The sequence below is a fragment of the Numenius arquata genome, chromosome 11 (genome assembly GCF_964106895.1).
Source record: "Numenius arquata chromosome 11, bNumArq3.hap1.1, whole genome shotgun sequence".
In the NCBI taxonomy this organism is placed as follows: Eukaryota; Metazoa; Chordata; class Aves; order Charadriiformes; family Scolopacidae; genus Numenius; species Numenius arquata.
Window position 1 is genome coordinate 22,308,673 of NC_133586.1, and position 16,704 is coordinate 22,325,376.

Consider the following 16,704-nt stretch of genomic DNA (forward strand, 5'->3'; position numbering starts at 1 on the left):
CAAAGGTGCAGTTGGGGTTTGCCCTCAGGAGTCGGAGGTGGTTTTGCAGCTGCTTTTCATCAGCCATTGTAGTTCCCCGGTCACATATTTCGCTTTCCCCACACGGGGAAACACTCAGTTTGTGTGTGCATGTGGCCCCTCAGCCGGGGTGTCACCTGCAGGCGTCGAAGCTCAAGTCTACACTCAGAAATCTGCAGAAATTAAATCCAGCCACTTAAGCACATTGTAGGCAATACAACACACACACACCCATCTTGCAGAGGTGTAGGCTTTTCTGGCAGGAGGGAGCAAAGCGGAGAAGCTGGGACACACCACGGCCCTGTCCCCATGTCACAGCTGAGCACTGCCTATTTTCAACACAGCCCATGAAGTCTGAGGTCCCACGTGCTGTCCCTGTAAGCTGTTGCCTCGCGAGACATGCACGATGACCCTGCGTGTGAGCGGTCCGCTCTCAGTGCCACCGTCCCTGATGCCCCTGTTGGTAGCCCCCCATGAAGCTGAGGGGGAGCTGAGGGCCTGGCCTGGCCAGGACTGTGCTGTGATCAGAGCCAGCACAGCACTGGGACCTTTCCAACGTCCCCAGCCCTGTCCCTGCCTGTCCCTGCTCCCAGCAATCCCAGCAGACCGCTGTCTGGATTGGCAAGTTGTCTTCAAACAAATCCCCCCCGCACCGCCTGCTTTCTCCCTGTTGGTAAGAAGAGGGTTAATTTTCACACATGAGTATACGCATATTGGTTTTGTCACTGAAGTTACTTGCAGAGGCCTCAGACGTTTTGTCTCACTGATTCCAGCACACTGAGCCCCTACCTAAGCCCCGCTTGGACTTCAGGCTCTGATTTTAATGGAGCTGAATATGGTGCCATCTACTATTGGCAAATTAAGGGAAGAAAATCTTAACTCGGTTCTGCCAGTTACATTTGCAGGAAAGTAGATTGATTTTTCTTTTAAAAAGGCATTACAAACCAGCTGCCTTTCAGCCTCCAGCTACCAGCTGACCCTAATCACCAGCAACGACTGTTCTGCTCAAGTCCACCTTTTAGCAGGCACCTGATTAGAAAAGACATTGACTGAAATCTCTCGGAAGAGGTAGATGCTCTTTTGTTTTAACGGAGGAAAACCAACAGCCTGAGAGGTTAAAAAAGGAGCTTTACCCAGCAAATGCCAGGCCCCGTGACCTCCTGTTGGCATGAGCACTGCAGGACCTGGCCACCTCTTCCAGAAATGCCCCACCGAGGCTGTGGGAGCCCTGCCTGCCCACTGGGAAGGGACTGGGAGGAATGGGAGAGGGCTGAAGCCGTCCTGCAGCGCTAGGCAGGAAGGTGTTAACTGCATCTCCCAGCGCTACATGTCTCAACGCCTTCCCCTCTCTGGGAAGCTGCTCTCCCTGACTGTGCTGAAAATTAGACAGCTCTTCAGGGTCATTTTATTTTATTTTTTTGTACACTGGCTTTCTTCAGCTGTGATGGGAATGGCTGGGGCTCGCCCACACACAGCTCACAGCAGCCTCTCTGGAGGAGCACCCGTGCTCTCCCCCTCCGGCTCTGTGGGAGACAGCGTGCAGGGCCAGTGGGGGTCACTCAGGGAGGGGGGCATGGCCAGCTGCCCTCCCCAGACACCGTGCTGCCTCTCAGGTGTCCCATCCGCCCACACTGGCCTCCTGCTGTGGCCAAAGGATGCTGTCAGCTCCGGCCTTGTGCATGCCCATCACTGTCAGCTCCTCTCCGCAGAGGCTGGGCGCTGACGTGCTGCTCCGCTGTGCTGTGTGGGCCAGCACAGCCCCTGGGGTGGCTCGCTGGAGAGTGGAGGAGCTGGGGGTGGGAGCTGCTCTTTGCTATTGCTGATGCTCCAGTTGGCCCAGCTGCCTCGCCATCCTGGAGACAGCCACCTGGGAGAAGGGAGCTCACCCTGTCACCCAGCATGGGGAGGGGGATGGCACATCATGTCGCTGCTGGAGCAAACTCACCGGAGTCAGAAGGGCCCAGCAGACTTGAGAGTGACTTCTTGCTCTTAGCGAGGGAGGAAGGATGGAGGACAGGCCTTCAGTGCTGCTCCTTTGTGAGCTTTTCTGCCTCCCTCCCCAGGAGCAGCCTGAAGGTATTGTCTTCAATACAGCCTGGGGATGGAGGGAACACCCTGATTGGGAAAGGATATTGCTGGCCTGAACCACATCTGTAGCTCATGGCTGCACTGCCAGGGCGGAATAGTGTCCTCGATGGAATATGGACCTTTTCCCTGGTGCCTCAAGCTCCTCTTGCAGCTTATGGTTTGTGGCAAAGGTTTAGTGCCAGTACAACTTGACCTTTCATGTCACTGTAAGCCTTGTGCTCCTGGAAAGGCTGTGGCAACTGAGGACCTACATACTTAGCTCTAGAAAGATGCTTAGTGTGTAGCTTTTAATCAGCTCTGCCATGAAGGCTTGAGCGTGACACCATACAGCCTTTCTGAGGGTACCTATAGGAGCTGCAGGTACCCCAGAGACCAACAGGGAGACCTGGAGGCACTTGTGCATGGACACAGCACACACATTTTTTTCCTCCCTGCCTCCAGCAAAATGGTCTCCAAAATCAAAGGGTTTGGTTCAAGTAGTATGAATTTGGTTCAAGTAGTGTGAAAATGGTCAGGCATCAGCCTTAGGGATTGCAACTCCTCTGCTGCCCAGCCCCCTGTTTCCAGGCAGAACAAAGCCCAGGTGGCCAGAACCAGCTCACAGCTGTGAGCAGCACTGGGTTGGGCACTCAGGCTGATGCTCTGCACCTGGGAAGGGTCCTCGCCCTGGGGATGGAGATGGGAAACACCTGGGGGAAGGTGAGGTTCCAGTGCAGATTCCAGCCTGGCTCCTCACAGCAAACAGGATGCTTCTCCAGGTAAGAGAGGTGGCGGGGCTTTTGGGGTGGCTTCCTATCTGAAGCCTGTGTTTTTGGGGGTGCTGGTGGCCCTCCTAATTCCTGGCTGCTGGGAGCAACTGTGGGGGAGAGGCTGAGCCCTGGCTCTGTGTTCCCAGTCCACACTGGGGACTCTGTCCCCTGGCTGCCCTTCACTCAGAGGTGGCGCTGGGAGGTATGGTTGGTGTGAGAAGGTCTGGAAGGTGCCATGTGCTGCAGTGTGTTGGTAACTGGGCTGCGTGCCCTGTCTTTTGGGTCCCCTCAGTGCTAACAGGTTTGGAGGTAGGACTGGGCAGCAGTTCACCCCCAGCCCCGTATCTGGGGGTGCCTGGTCCTTTTGGCTTCATTACTCTCCTTGTACACCCAGATCCCACACGAGGCTGGGGTGGCCTCGGCTCAATAACCCTGTTGCTGAACCCATCATTTGGCTGCTGGAGCTCGCTGAAAAGGCAGCTCTAGGGACGAGGTGACAAACTGCAGGCTGGGTATTCACTGCTTGGGGAGCCCAGGCAGGTTGGGCTGGGAAGAACCACTCTGGTTATCTCTGCTGGTGCCCAGAGCTGGGCAAGGGAGGACAGCAAATGTGTAGGGGATAGGGGTGGGGGGAGTGCAGCCAAGGTACCCCTGTGAGCACCTCCTCATGTGGCTGTGCCTCTAGCCTGGTTGCCGGGGCACAGGGGTGTTGTGAGGCTGGAGAAATACCGTAGCCTTTGGTTTGCTCTGGAGGAGCAAGAGCAGCCAGGTAGAGGTGGAGGGAGGTGAAAGGGAGAGGGTCCAGACTGGGGAGGTCAAGATGCGGTCCAGCTGCTGGAGGGGCCCTGCTCCCTTAGCAGGCCCAGAGCTTTTGGGAGGTGGCTCTCCTTGGGACATGGTGGTGTCACCCCACACAGAGACACAGGGGCAGCCTTCCAGGTTGAGAGGTGCCGGCAGAGGGTTTATGGATGGCACCAGAGAAGGTTTCCCTGGGAGTTGCTCACTGCCAATACCTCAGTGCCCTTCTCCAGTGACAGGCTTTTTTTTTTTTTTTTTTTGTCACAAGGCTCCAAGTCCTCCTGGCAGAGCGAGGAGATCGGTAGGAGCAGGGCAGGAGCAGGGCTGGGCCTCGTAAAGCAGCAGTGGCTGCAGGGGAAACCCCTGTGCGGGAGCGAAGCCGCCACGTCCTCCCCATCCTCAGCGCAGAGCTGGGCCAGGCAAAGTGGATGCTGCTACCATGGCAACGGTGCCCAGGAGGAGAAATGGGGGCTGGTGCTTTCCTCACGTACAAGGATGCCGGGATCGGGGAGGATGCTGGGCGGGATGGCACGCAGCCATCCCCGCTTTTCTCTCCCCCTGGGGAAAGCCCTCCCCAGGATGTCCCTGGCACAGGGCACGTGTCTCATCACAGCCAGGCTTTACTCAGCCCAAGGACAAACCTCTGCATCCTGTAACTCCCTGCAATGGTGCTGTGGCCCCCCATTCCCCACCCCGGTCCCCCACCCCACTGCAAGATGGGGCCTGGGTCTCGTGCTCCCTGGGAAAGGGTCCTAAGCAGGGCCTGAAGTCACCTCAGAGCTTTCCAACACACACGACTGTCCCAGCTCTGTCTGCAGGAGCCCTGCCAGCCAGGGATGGTGACTGAGGTTACAAATGGGGTTGTTCTTTCCTTTCCCCTCAGGTTTGCAGCCCCCTCTTTGCAGAATGATGACATTACAGGAGGTGGAGGCTCTGCCAGCCAGCCCAAAATGAAAGAAGGGGAAAAGGGATGCAGCAAAACCTCCAGGTTAGAGAAGCCTGCAACAGTCCCTTGCTTGCAGCCCGCGGAGGGTGAGTACTACTGATTTGGATTAAGTTAATGTGTGTTAATTTTATTGTTACATCCGTAGCCTGTCTCATTTAATTCTCCCGGCCTTTGCAGCAACGGGGTTGCTGCAGGGTGTTGTTACCAGGGCTGTCCTGTCTCTGGCTCAGGTGGTGAGGGGCTGCAGACACTAGAGCAGGGCTACATCAGGGTTCCGAGGCTGGCAGTGGTGCATTTGTGTAGCAAACAAAAGGGCTGTGGTTAAACTGCCACCAAACCCAACCCCTGTGGGCAGAGCACCCCGCAGTGTCCCCTCAGCCAGCGGCTGCCTGGTGGCTGAGGGTGGGATGTCCTGAGACAGCCGGCTTGGAGAACAGAGAATTTACTCCTAAGAAATTACCAAGGAAAATTAGTATTTGGTCTAAATTGCAGTCAAGACACCAGCTGTCTTGGCCATTGTCCTTACAGAGAGGAAGGTCTGGGGGAAAGTGCTGGAAGAGGGTGGAGAAAAAGGAGCTGAAATTGGGAAGTAATGGAAAAAGTTGATTCTCGTTTACTAAAGGACAGGGAATTATCTTAGTGCAACTCCTGCCAGCCCTGCCTGTGGAGGGGAGATGAGTCAGGCAGCTGTGAGTGTTGGGAGTACGCTCTCAGCTGGAGAACACTCCCCCCCCCCCAGGGAGAGGGCCCAGCAGCACTCAGAGTAGGCTGAATCCTTCTTTGCTCCCCCTGCTTGGATTTCAGTTTGTCCCCCGGCACTCTGTCACACTCAGGCTTTTCCTGCCTTTTCCAAAGGATACAGTCTGGATCTATGGGTGTTTGCCACCCTTCACTCTTACGCTCCTGTTCTTGTTGCCACTCTTCTACATTGTGCCTGCCAAGGGTTGGCTTTCATTTTCCAAACCCACTGGTCCCGTCTGCCCCCGTCATCCCTGCACGTTTGCTTGCTAGGACGATTGTCCCCTTGACCTCTGGGGTGTCCCATCGCACTGGAGAGCTGGTGAGCTTTTCCAGAGGCAGGAATTTTGCTGCGTCTGCTTATGGAAGGTTCTAGAGAGCCACACTGCAGCTCGTTTGGCTTGTGGGAGTCACACAGGCTGTGTGTGTTCACAGCCCTGTGCAATGGAGGGAGATGTCACCCGGGTGAAGCTTGTGTTGGGCTGGGGGAGACCTGGCTCCACAAGAAAAGTTGTAACGGTTTAACATTTTTTGGCAAGGGCAGTTTAGTTAAATCCCATCGAGCCCCTAGAGGAATGATTTTATTTGAGATGAACAGTGTTTTGCTGTTAGTTTAAATCCAGGCTCAATTTGTCTTAAGGCAGGTGGCTGTTCTTAACAGGGGAAAGAAGCCTGCGTTTCACCAATTTATCCTCGGGGGTGTTGGAGCAACCCTTTGAGGAAGCCAAAGGGCCAGAGAGGGCACCGCAGCGAGGCACGACAATACTAGAGCTTGCAGCCTGAGACCTTCACTGACCAGATGGTGCTAAGAAGAAAGCGTGGCCAAGGCTGGGGTCCTTAACCTGGGCTGGAAAGAACCCATCGGTCTCTCCCTCGGGGGGCGCAGCGCTGGTGCGGGGTCGCTGTGCGGTTTAACAGCGAGTCACCGCCGCCATCTACTGTCCCCGTCCCGCACCGCCCGGCAGCTCCCGGCCCGAAACCCGCCTTCAGAGGGGGATCCTGACTGATAAACGCCTCTTCATCTGGCCTGATCCGCAAAGCAAACAGCGCAGGGAATGAGCTGCACTGCTTCACCCAGCAAGAGGTATGTATGCTTTTGGTTTTAACGCTAGAGGTTAGGGATGTTGGGGTTTGTTTTTTTTTTTTTTTTTTTTTCTGTATCCACTCTGCCTGTCTGCATCTCGGATGCACCCTGTGACACTCCCAACTTCATGATTAATGCCTTTCTTCCCCATTTCTCCTTTTTTCCTACCCATACACGTGCACAACTCCACCAATTCCAGCATGGCTGAGAAGTCCCTGAGCAGCTGCAGGGTCACGGCATCCCTGCCGGGGAATTCTGGGGCCCAGCTCCCACTGCAGACCTCAGGTTGCACAGTTGAATGAGTGACCAGGCGGCCCTGACTAGCAAAACTGGGCGGAACTTTGCACCCCCTTCTACTCCTGTTGGCAGAGGTGAGGGTGAGGAATGGCCCCAAGAACAGGGGACACAAGGAACTGGGGAAGGGGCTGGTTTGCAGAGAAGAGGCTGATAATTGGTGTGAGTCTCCAGCATTGAAAGAAAGAGTCTGGTGTTAGCATAAGGGCATCAATTACTGCACTTTAAAATCTATAGACAGAAAGTGCTATATTCAAAGAATTATAGCATTATTTTTCTGTGATTTACTGCTTTACTGAGGCTACTAAATGTACTTTCACCAATTTGAAACCCTTCCCTCTGGTGCTTGCTTGTTAGAAGGTGGTAATTCTGCTATTGAGGGTTGGAATGGAGGGGAGTTGGCCAGAAAGATGCTGCGTGCACAAAATCGGGGGGCAATAACAGGTCGTCTTCTTTCTCTGGAGGACACAACCTACCAACCACAACAAAAAAAAGATGCCAGTAGAATTCCAAACCTGTTCACCACACTGATTAATGGGGAAAAAAAAAAAAGGTAAAGGACTAATTAAGAAGAGAACACACTCTCCATGCAGACCAGAATTTGATTGGATTAAAAAAAGTGTATTGGATGTCCAATACAAAATAATAAACATGAAGTTATTAAAAAAAGCCATTGAGTATACAGCAAATACTACAGAAAAGCAAAAAAAAAAATTGTACAGAAAGGTAGACGTCTACAGCAGTCCTCAAAGTTATTCTACATGAGAATCATAAAACAATATACAGGTTTGGTTTTCTCCCCAAATGTCTCTGAGGGAAGCTGCCACGTAACAGCTCGACTATGACACTACAAGGATACACAATGTTCCGAATTTAAAATCACAGGATATGTAAGAAAACGTAGCATTAAAATGTGAAAAAGTGCAATACAGATTGTACACTGAATTGAATAAATGTTTTTTTTTTTTCTTTTTAGTTTAACCTTAAAAAACCAACTTTGAACAGTTGTTTTATCATTAAAAATATTCCCCCTCCCCAAATTCAATGACGATATTAACATTCATGGTGTTATACATAAGTAATATTCACAAAGACCCACCAGCTAAGAATACTGCGTATGTACGATGGTATTTCTTTGGGTATAGGTAAAAAATAGGCAAAGGAAAACATACACCCCCTCCCTTCAGGACAGGGTGTGTATTTTATTATTTAAATATTTAAATCTGTAGCTTATTTTGCCCTGAATTTTATTGATTAAAAGTCCAAACATCAATTATCCGGGTGGCCCACGGTGCTCCAATTAATTTTATTTCCCCCTCCCCTCCAAAATAATAAATAAACCCAGCAAATGTCCTAGAAATGACAACACAGAGTGTCCAGGAAAAGAAAGGAAGTAAAACTACGCCCCAAACCCCTGCTGCTCCCCGGGACCATTCCTTGGCTCTCCCTTCTCTCGCTGACGGGGACTATGACAACGGGCCCAGAGCTTTAGCTGTAGTCACACGGGTAAAAGAAAATAAGTGAAGCAAAGCTCTTGGTTGTTTTTTTTTAATTTAGATTTAAGCAAATTACAGTAAGTCCTCTTTTCTGTTGGTGCAGGTACAGCTGTGTAACAGGCACCGTGGGCCACGGCAGCCCTGCCTGAAAAACACCCGAAATGCCTGAAACGCCCGTTACCTGCCTGTTCTCCAGCGTTACCGCTGAGCTGCCGACATCACGCACCCCATCGCTCCGGAGGAACAGACTCTCCGGCCCCATCATCGGTAAGTTTTGAATTTCCTTTCATCTCAAAAGTGAAATTGCACAGGAGTTTGTTAGGCAGCTGGGGGTTGGGTTTTTCTTCTTTTTTTTTTTTTTTGCTAAAATACAGTCCCTCTTTTTCTGCCGTTCCTCCTCCCAGAGCACGGCAGAGACAGGCAATTGTACCAGGAGAAAACAAACCCCTTCTCCTTCCCCTCGTACAGGAGTTCCCTTTTCACTTTCCTTCCTTTCGAGACAGTCAACAGCACCTGAGTGGCTAATACTGGTTTTCCTTTTAAAATGGTTTCAAAAGTGTAAAAAAAATACATTTTTGCCTTGCTTATGTCTCTGAAGAATCCTCAAGAGAAGGATTCATCGTTTAAGGGGCCTGGGATGGAGCGATGGCGCTGGGGCTGGACCGGCTGCTGAAGGATGCTGTGGCCACGGACGCTGCTGATGAGAAAAGGGTCCCCGTTCTCTGCTTCGGGGGGGCTCGGGCAGCTCAAAGCTGAGCGCCCCCCGGCAGAGAAGTGTCCCACGCTGTGCGCTTTGAAAGTTTCACGATGCGATCTTTAAACTAACACCAACAAACCCGAGCACTGCTGCCCAAAACAAGCTGTAGTGGCATCTAAAGGCGAGGACCCTACTTTCCAGGAGGAAATTTGCTTTAATGTTTCTAAACTCGCCGCAATTCAGGAACCAGAGACTGAAGGTACAAGGAAGGACGTTACAGAAGATGCTTTCATTTCCTTCAGTCTTTCGAGTCAATGCAGAAAGACGGGAAAACAACAATAATGGAACCTCCCCCTGGATCCCCTCCCCTTCCCCATCTACTTTTTTTTTTTCCCCACTCAAAATATTGAAACTGCACAAAAAGCGACAAACAAGCCTTTCAAATTACATTTCAATTCAAACAGACTGGTAATCTCACAGTGATGAGAGGAGAAAGTCAGGCTTTTAATAATTATAATATAAAAATAATAAAAAAAGCTTACAAATAGCAGTGCAGCATCCCAAAAGGCCATGGATTAACTGCCAGAAGGGGACGTAATTATACGCAGAATAAAAAACAAAACGGAACAACCCACACTGGCAATGAATTTTCATACACAATAGAACAAGCAGTCAAATGTCAGTCTAGGCTGTGGAAAACAACAGTTTCTCCTTTTTTTCTTTTTTTTTTTTCTATTTTTTTTTGATTACAATATTTTTTTTTCTTTTTATAAAAAAAGATAAAATAAAAACAACAAATAAAATTGTACATAAATGCAAATGTCCAACACTGAAAAGGCAGGGCAATCACACCACTGAGACAAAACCTGACCAGAAAAAAACAAAACCCTCAAGTCCATCTTTTTTTTTTTTTTTTTCCTCCTTTTGTCCGGCTGCTGGATCCCATCCTGCTGCGTCCCATCCTGCACCGTCTCAGCAGGGAAACGCAATTCCACTTGGCAACGACTTCACTGCAGGACGATGAGGAGAAAGGTCATCTCTCTTTGACCAGCTGTAGCACAAATGCACGGGTCGGTGCCTTTGTGTTCCACGTACGCTCTCACATGCTGTCCCTCTTTCTGGTTTTTTCTCTTTTTTGTTTGTTTTTTTTTTGTTTGTTTGTTTTCTTCTCTGTACAATTCCTTGTGTTCCAAGGCTGAGTCCCAAGACTTGTGAAACTGTCTGGAGTCATGTCCTGGTGAAGGTGGTCACGCTGTAGTGATGGCATTAAGGTCCTTCATAAGTCCTTCCAGGTGGGCCATCTCTTTGGTCAGCTCATCCGGTTCGTAGTTCTGTGGGAGACGGAAAGAGGTACCGACAAGGTGACTCGCTTTCTTTAGAGGGACAGAATAAGAAATAAGATCCGTGATTCTGGGGGTGATTGTGACCCTGACACATGAATAAGCAGAAGCAGATTTATCGACAGTTACAGGAATTAATAACTTGAAACAACTCTATTTTAAGTGCAGATCTTTTCGCAATAGTGATTCATAGTTTCACTGATTTTTAAGGCTGGGATCGTCTTATCTGTTTTCTTTGTGTCAATTCCTGCCTCAAGATAACAGCTTCCTTTCAAACAAAGTAGATATTTTAGAAAAATCTTCCCAGCTTAATTGGAAAAAAAAGGTCAAAGGAATCGCTTCAAATAGAACTGGTTTGAGAATCCTTATGCTTGCTAAAATCATCTCCGTTTTTAGCCTCGATTGTCTGGCTTCAGCTGTATTGAACATTGTGTTATCAATGCATGTTTGCAGATAGACACCATGAACTAGTTCATCTCAAAACCTTTTCTCAGCTGACCGAGGCTTTTCCCGATACTGGGTCATTTTCAACCCCTTACCTTCTTGGACCCTCTCTCCAAACCCTCTTTGCTCTCTCTTTTCATGGAAGGGGAGCCAGGCTCCTGCTGTTCCAACTCCAGCTCTGCCGGTGCTAGAGCAGGAGCAACACAATCCTGGGTGGGAGTTTCTGCTCTGTGTATTTAAGGTCCATTATTAGACCTTCTGACCGGAGTCTAGTATCAAAGGTATTAGTCTCAGCTGATCACGTACCATAAAGCTGGAGCCCTTCCCAAAGTGGAGCCCTCGACTGATCTCACTTCCTTTGCTTCTAGACACCAACCTTTCCTTTCATTTAAATAGAAATGAACTCCAGTTTACCAGGCAATCGAGGTTGTCCCAGCAAAGTCCTCTCTGTCCTGTGGGCAATGCATTACCTGCCGACTACTGACAATGATGAATAGCAGCGAGGGGAAAGCGCTTGGGCTCATTCCTACAGGCTCAGCATCGATTCAAATCAACGTCTAATCCTCATTTTTAACACTCATAATTTAACTAGTATTTATTGTAGTAATTTATTAATGATGAAAATTATTAATGAATATGTCTAAATATTAAAAATTTGTTGATGAATAAACTAATGAGTATATATTTTTGGTACCGACTTGAAAAAAAAGAAAGAATAAAGTAGGAGTAACATCTAGACAGAGGGTGAAAGTGCACCAAATCAAGCGTGTGGACAGTTTCTAGACCAGCCCATACAGAAAGAAAATGAAGAGGGTGACAAAACCAACATGAGGAAAGGAAAGGACAATAAGGAAACAAGAAAAAAAAAAAAAAAAAAGAATTCAAAATAAGCATTTCCTGTAGCAGTAATACAATAGCTAAGACAATAATTTAGTGGCTTGCAATTTGAAATGATGAGGGGCCTGGAGCATCTCTCTGATGAGGAAAGGCTGAGGGACTTGGGGCTTTTTGTCTGGAGAAGAGAAGACTGAGGGGGGATCTGATCAACGCCTATAAATACTTCAAGGGTGGGTGTCAGGAGGATGGGGCCAGTCTTTTCTCAGTGGTGCCCAGTGACAGGACAAGGGGCAATGGGCACAAACTTGAACATAAGAAGTTCCATCTAAACATGAGGAGGAACTTCTTTCCTGTGAGGGTGGCAGAGCCCTGGAAGAGGCTGCCCAGAGAGGTGGTGGAGTCTCCTTCTCTGGAGACATTCAAACCCCACCTGGACACGTTCCTGTGCAACCTGCTCTGAGTGGACCTGCTCTGGCAGGGGGTTGGACTAGATGATCTCCAGAGGTCCCTTCCAAACCCATATAATTCTCTGACTCTGTGAAAGGAAAACAGCTCTTCCAGTGTCTCAAACCCAAAACCATCCTCACTTCTTAAAAGCTATTTCCAAAGAAGCCCAACAGTTGCTTTTTTTTTTTTCCAGAAAGTCAGAACGCTTTTATGAGTATCTAAAAATGTATTTGGGACGGTGGCTTTAACCATTTGGGCATTAATGCTAAATTTTCCGTTTGCAATGACAATTTGGACGCTCGGCAGCAGCTCGGGAAGCTGCAGCTGCACAACTTCCAGGGGATCCAGGCACAGCATCGCAAACCAGAGAGCGATAAATGACATCTCAAAGCAAGCGTGAACACAACATCTCCAGCTGCACAGAAAAGCAAACGGCGCTGTTGGAGGCCTTCAGCTCCGTGAACAAAGATGCTCTTTACATCAAGATAAGCAGGCAAAACCCAGGTGTGCAGGGCACTTGCACGGCCCCAGTTTGGGAGCCCAAGTCATGAACTAAAGCTGCGTTAGGCGCTACGTGAAGAGTGTAAGGAGCGAAAAGACCAGTGCTAGAGGTGGCAGCTCTCTTTGCTTCTCCTCATTGTGAGAGGCTGGCAGAAACCAGGAGCCTCGAGCATGAGTCCAGAAAGGAAATCTCGGAGAACATTACTCTGTGTTCGGATAAAAGCCTCCGTTCAGCCAAAATGTCATCAAAGGTTTCTCAGTTTTTGACCGAGTGGGCCCTGGTGGAGTGGAACAGATGGGAGCGTTGCCTCTGGTCAGTGTCGGGGAACTAGGAATGAAGGTGGGCTCTGAAGTACTTTTCACATTTAGAAAGCTCTGATAATACTTGCAATTTAAGTGCTTATTCTCTGAATTTGCTGTCTTGTGGGAGGTATTTGCACTAGATTTTTTTATACGGGTTAACAGGCAGTGGCCCTTGGTGGCACTCGGGAGCCTCACTGCCCTCTGCCTTTGCAAGTCTCGGTGCAAACGTTATGAAGTTTACAAGAATATAAAGAGAGATTCACCCCACGTGATAAGCACTGCCAAAGCAAGGCCCTGGCAGTGCACGAGTACCTACGCTTTCTGAGTCCTCCAGCATCCTGGTGCTCTCCTGCACGTCAGGGGCACTGGGAACCACCACCGGCATGGGAGGGCGAGTTCTTCCTAAAGTCCCGATTGAGGCAGTCTTCACCGAGTGAACTGGATGGTTAGGAGCTGAAAAGAAATTGTTACATAGTTACGCCTCAGTTAATTAGTTCGTCTGCTTATTCAGAAAGCTCTTGAAAGTAGGAGAATAAAAAGGACTCTATTAGAGGAAAATGAACGGTTCGAGTTATGGAGTGCTGAATTTGAATTTTGGTCTAGTTTGTCTATGTTCATAAAAGAAAAGGACCTTGAAAATCATACCAACAAAATTCACTCCAGCCTCTGCCATATTTCCTTTGATGCCCAACTCTAGCCCCTGCCCCTTAAAGAGCTTGTCTCCTTTTCTTAAAGATCTCCTTTTTCTCTTTGCGGGAAGTGTCTCTTGCCGGCGTTCCCCCTCTCACCTTGCTGGGTCAGCAGCGGCGTGCTCGGCAGCGCGGGGTCGTAGGTGGGACCTGCTGCTGGAACCGCCGGCACCGCAAAACTCTTGAGCGGGTGGGAAGGACGGACGTGGGCCGTGGGGAGGTTCTGAGACGAATCCTCCTCCTGTGCGTTGGCCAGGTAAGACCCTGCGGCGCTCTCGGGGTCCTGGTGGTCAGCACACGGCTGGGACGAGGACGCCGGCATGGTGTCCGTGCTCGGTGTGTTTCGAACGGATTCTACAACAGACAAAAGGGAAAAGAAAAAGGTGTTTCTTTTCTTTAACAGAAACGTTCTCCGTGGTCAGATGGAAACATCACAGTGGTGTTTGCAAGCACCTTTTCTGAGATCGCTGTTATAAGCCTAGAGGTGAATTCACAGCTAACGATCTGTGTCGCAAATAACACCAATTCTGTGTAAATGTCCTGTTTTAAGGTGAATGGCAACAGCTGTCTAGTAACAGGACTGAATGACTCCAGAGGTATAACACTAAATCAACAACTCCATCTAAGACAACCTCAGATAAACAGCATGGAACACAGATCTTCATTCTCATTTTACCCACAGTGTTGGCATTCTTCAATAGGTACACGTTAAGCACGTATCACTGGAGTGCATATAAAAGAGCCGCATTTTTTTCCCAAGATAGACTTGAAATCTCTTTACTTGCTGAAAGCTAAAATGAAATCACGGGCTTCATTTGTTTGTCTGCAGAAGGCTTCACCCCGATCTAAGAGAACCATCTAAGACAGTATATTGAATTTAGGGCATGGTGATCCTACTCAGACCACCTGCAGAAGATGTGGATTGTGAGAGCTGTCGCTTCAGCAGCGTAAAAACACAACAAGGGAGCCCTCTGCCGCTAACATCTGTCCGACTGTGCATTTGCAGCCTCGTGAATTGCTTTTATAAGGACCCAGGAAACAACGCTGTTGGCTGGGGCACCTTCATTAAAATGCAGACCTTAAACTAGAGAAGCTCAGAATTCACTGCATCTCAAAATGTTTCCTACGTGCAATTTCGCAATACTGGTGCTTCAGAATTTTTCAGAGCGCTGGAGACATTACAAAAACTATTGCAAATGATTGTGCTTCGAGCTTGAAAATGCTGCATGAAAATCACCCCAATTTTCTGTGTGCTTGAGGAAGATTCACAAATGTCAGCTCTCAGTAGAAAATCTGGGCTTTTGTCCTCTCTTGGTTTTAAACATGACTAATTAGAAAAAACTTACCGTATTAAGCAGCTCAAATTAGATTTAATCTGATGTTTCAGACTCCAGGGCTGAAGTTTTTAGAATAAGGAATCTTCCTATTTGAAGTTGCACATAAAACATTAAGCCTCCGTTTCCAAGGACACCATCACGTATCTCAAGGATAACTCAGCCTTATCAAGAGGCTTATCAAGCCTCAGTATCTCAAGAAAACTCAGCCTTATCAAGGACTTTGTCTGTACTTAAACCTGTCACTGTGCACTCGTGGAACACCGCGATGAAGACTGACCAAATTATGTTTCAGGGTTTGATTTCCACACGTTCAACTCATTGTTCCGTAACAAGCAAAATCTACCTGATGGTTTGTATCTCACCTGTGGAATTGGCCCTGTCTGAATGGGACATGGAGGTGCCCATCGGCCACGGGCTGACCTGGTGATGGAGATAGCTGCGGGTTGGAGAAGCGAGGCTGCCGGAGTGGAAATGATGGTGAGGGTTATCGAGTGAATGGATGGGATGAGCACTAATCACAGCTGTGAATGAATACAAGACAGAAAAATGCTTAACATAGAGACAAGCACACACGTGTATGAACTGCACCACAGCCCTCCCTTCTCCCGCAGCGCCACCAACAGGGAAGCCAACTGCTCAGCGGAGTTATGGTGACACCGAGGTGACACGTTTCAATGCCAATTTTCCGACTCCGCTCCAGCACTTTAGTTCCCTCCACGCCAAGACACAAAACCCCCCGATGAGGCAGAGCTCTTCATTTTCCTGTGCAGAAAGTGCTTCTCTCTTGGCTGTATCTTTCAAGAGCTTTCTGTTACGCTTGAGAAAAATGAAGTTCAGCTCCCTTCAGAACTTCCCTGTATTTCACTATCAATGTCAGACCTAATACAGGAGACTTAAGAGTTCAAATTCCAAAATAATTTCTGGCTGTCATTGAATTTCTTAACGTTGTAACCAAATGTGGCATCTTTGGTTAATTAAATAACGCAAGACAAATGATAAGGGTCGGGCAAGACACCAAAGGCTCCATTTATTCCCTCTGTGCAGACTTAATAAAGCTCGGTTCCAGTGCACTCAAACCAAAAGCCTCTTTTTTACCCTCTTTTTTTATCTTGCTGTTTTCTTTTGCCTGTTTGCGAGACATGAATTTTAGATTTAGCGTAAATCATCCTTTGTCCTCACTCTTTTGCAATAACGGCAAAACAAACTCTCACTACTCCCCAGCTGGGTGAAAAAGAACGCGCAGAATTTAGTTCTTAGTCAGAGTAAAACACTGAATTGCTTAAAATCATCCAAAAGAAAGAGTCTCAACACAGAACACGGGAAGGAAATGCTACCGCTAGCACCATAAAGAAAAGAAAAAAAAAGGTTGTGGTCGGTTACTTTCTTTTGAACCTTTTCTGGAAATTCTTCAGATGTGCTGCCTTTGAAAGTTACTTTCTAGGAATGACGTGATGCCTAAATCCGTCATTCTTCTGTCAAGTTCAGTTACCCTTGCATCGATGCGTGTGGGTTGACCTGATAAACAAACCTGAACCCTCCAACTTCCTCATTTCCTGGAAAACAGCCTGTCAAGCAGGACAGGAAATGTGAATTGACCAGTGGAGGCAATATACTTAGAGATTTTCAGCTGCTGGTAATCAAGAATTTCTCTCTGCCATCGAGACGCTACGTCATTATCAACCTCTTGTAAACGAAGAGTAACTAAACTCTAATTCTGAGGAATCAGTAGGTTCCAGATTCAAGTCCTGTGAGACGGCTGGATGTGAAAAGTCAGTATTCTCACTTCAGGCAAGATTAAAACGCCGGTTTGTCTTGCAGGGAACTGACAAATGGAGGAATAACCCACAAAATCTTGGGATCAGACATCCAGCAGAGACAGCAGTCAGCAGTGACAGCAG

The 16,704-nt window shown here is 48.5% G+C and overlaps 1 protein-coding gene across 1 annotated transcript in view; it reads right to left on the bottom strand.

Annotated features, from left to right (window-relative positions):
* Positions 1 to 9,677: 9,677 nt before the first annotated feature.
* NEO1 (neogenin 1) overlaps positions 9,678 to 16,704 on the bottom strand; it is a 218,777-nt gene continuing 211,750 nt past the window's right edge. Inside the window, exons 26-29 of the mRNA XM_074155477.1 lie at positions 15,169 to 15,327; positions 13,569 to 13,823; positions 13,097 to 13,233; positions 9,678 to 10,239 (exon numbers count right to left, since the gene is read on the bottom strand). Coding sequence (XP_074011578.1) covers positions 10,156 to 10,239; positions 13,097 to 13,233; positions 13,569 to 13,823; positions 15,169 to 15,327 — 635 coding nt within the window. The 3' untranslated portion in view covers positions 9,678 to 10,155. The remainder of the gene's footprint in view (positions 10,240 to 13,096; positions 13,234 to 13,568; positions 13,824 to 15,168; positions 15,328 to 16,704) is intronic.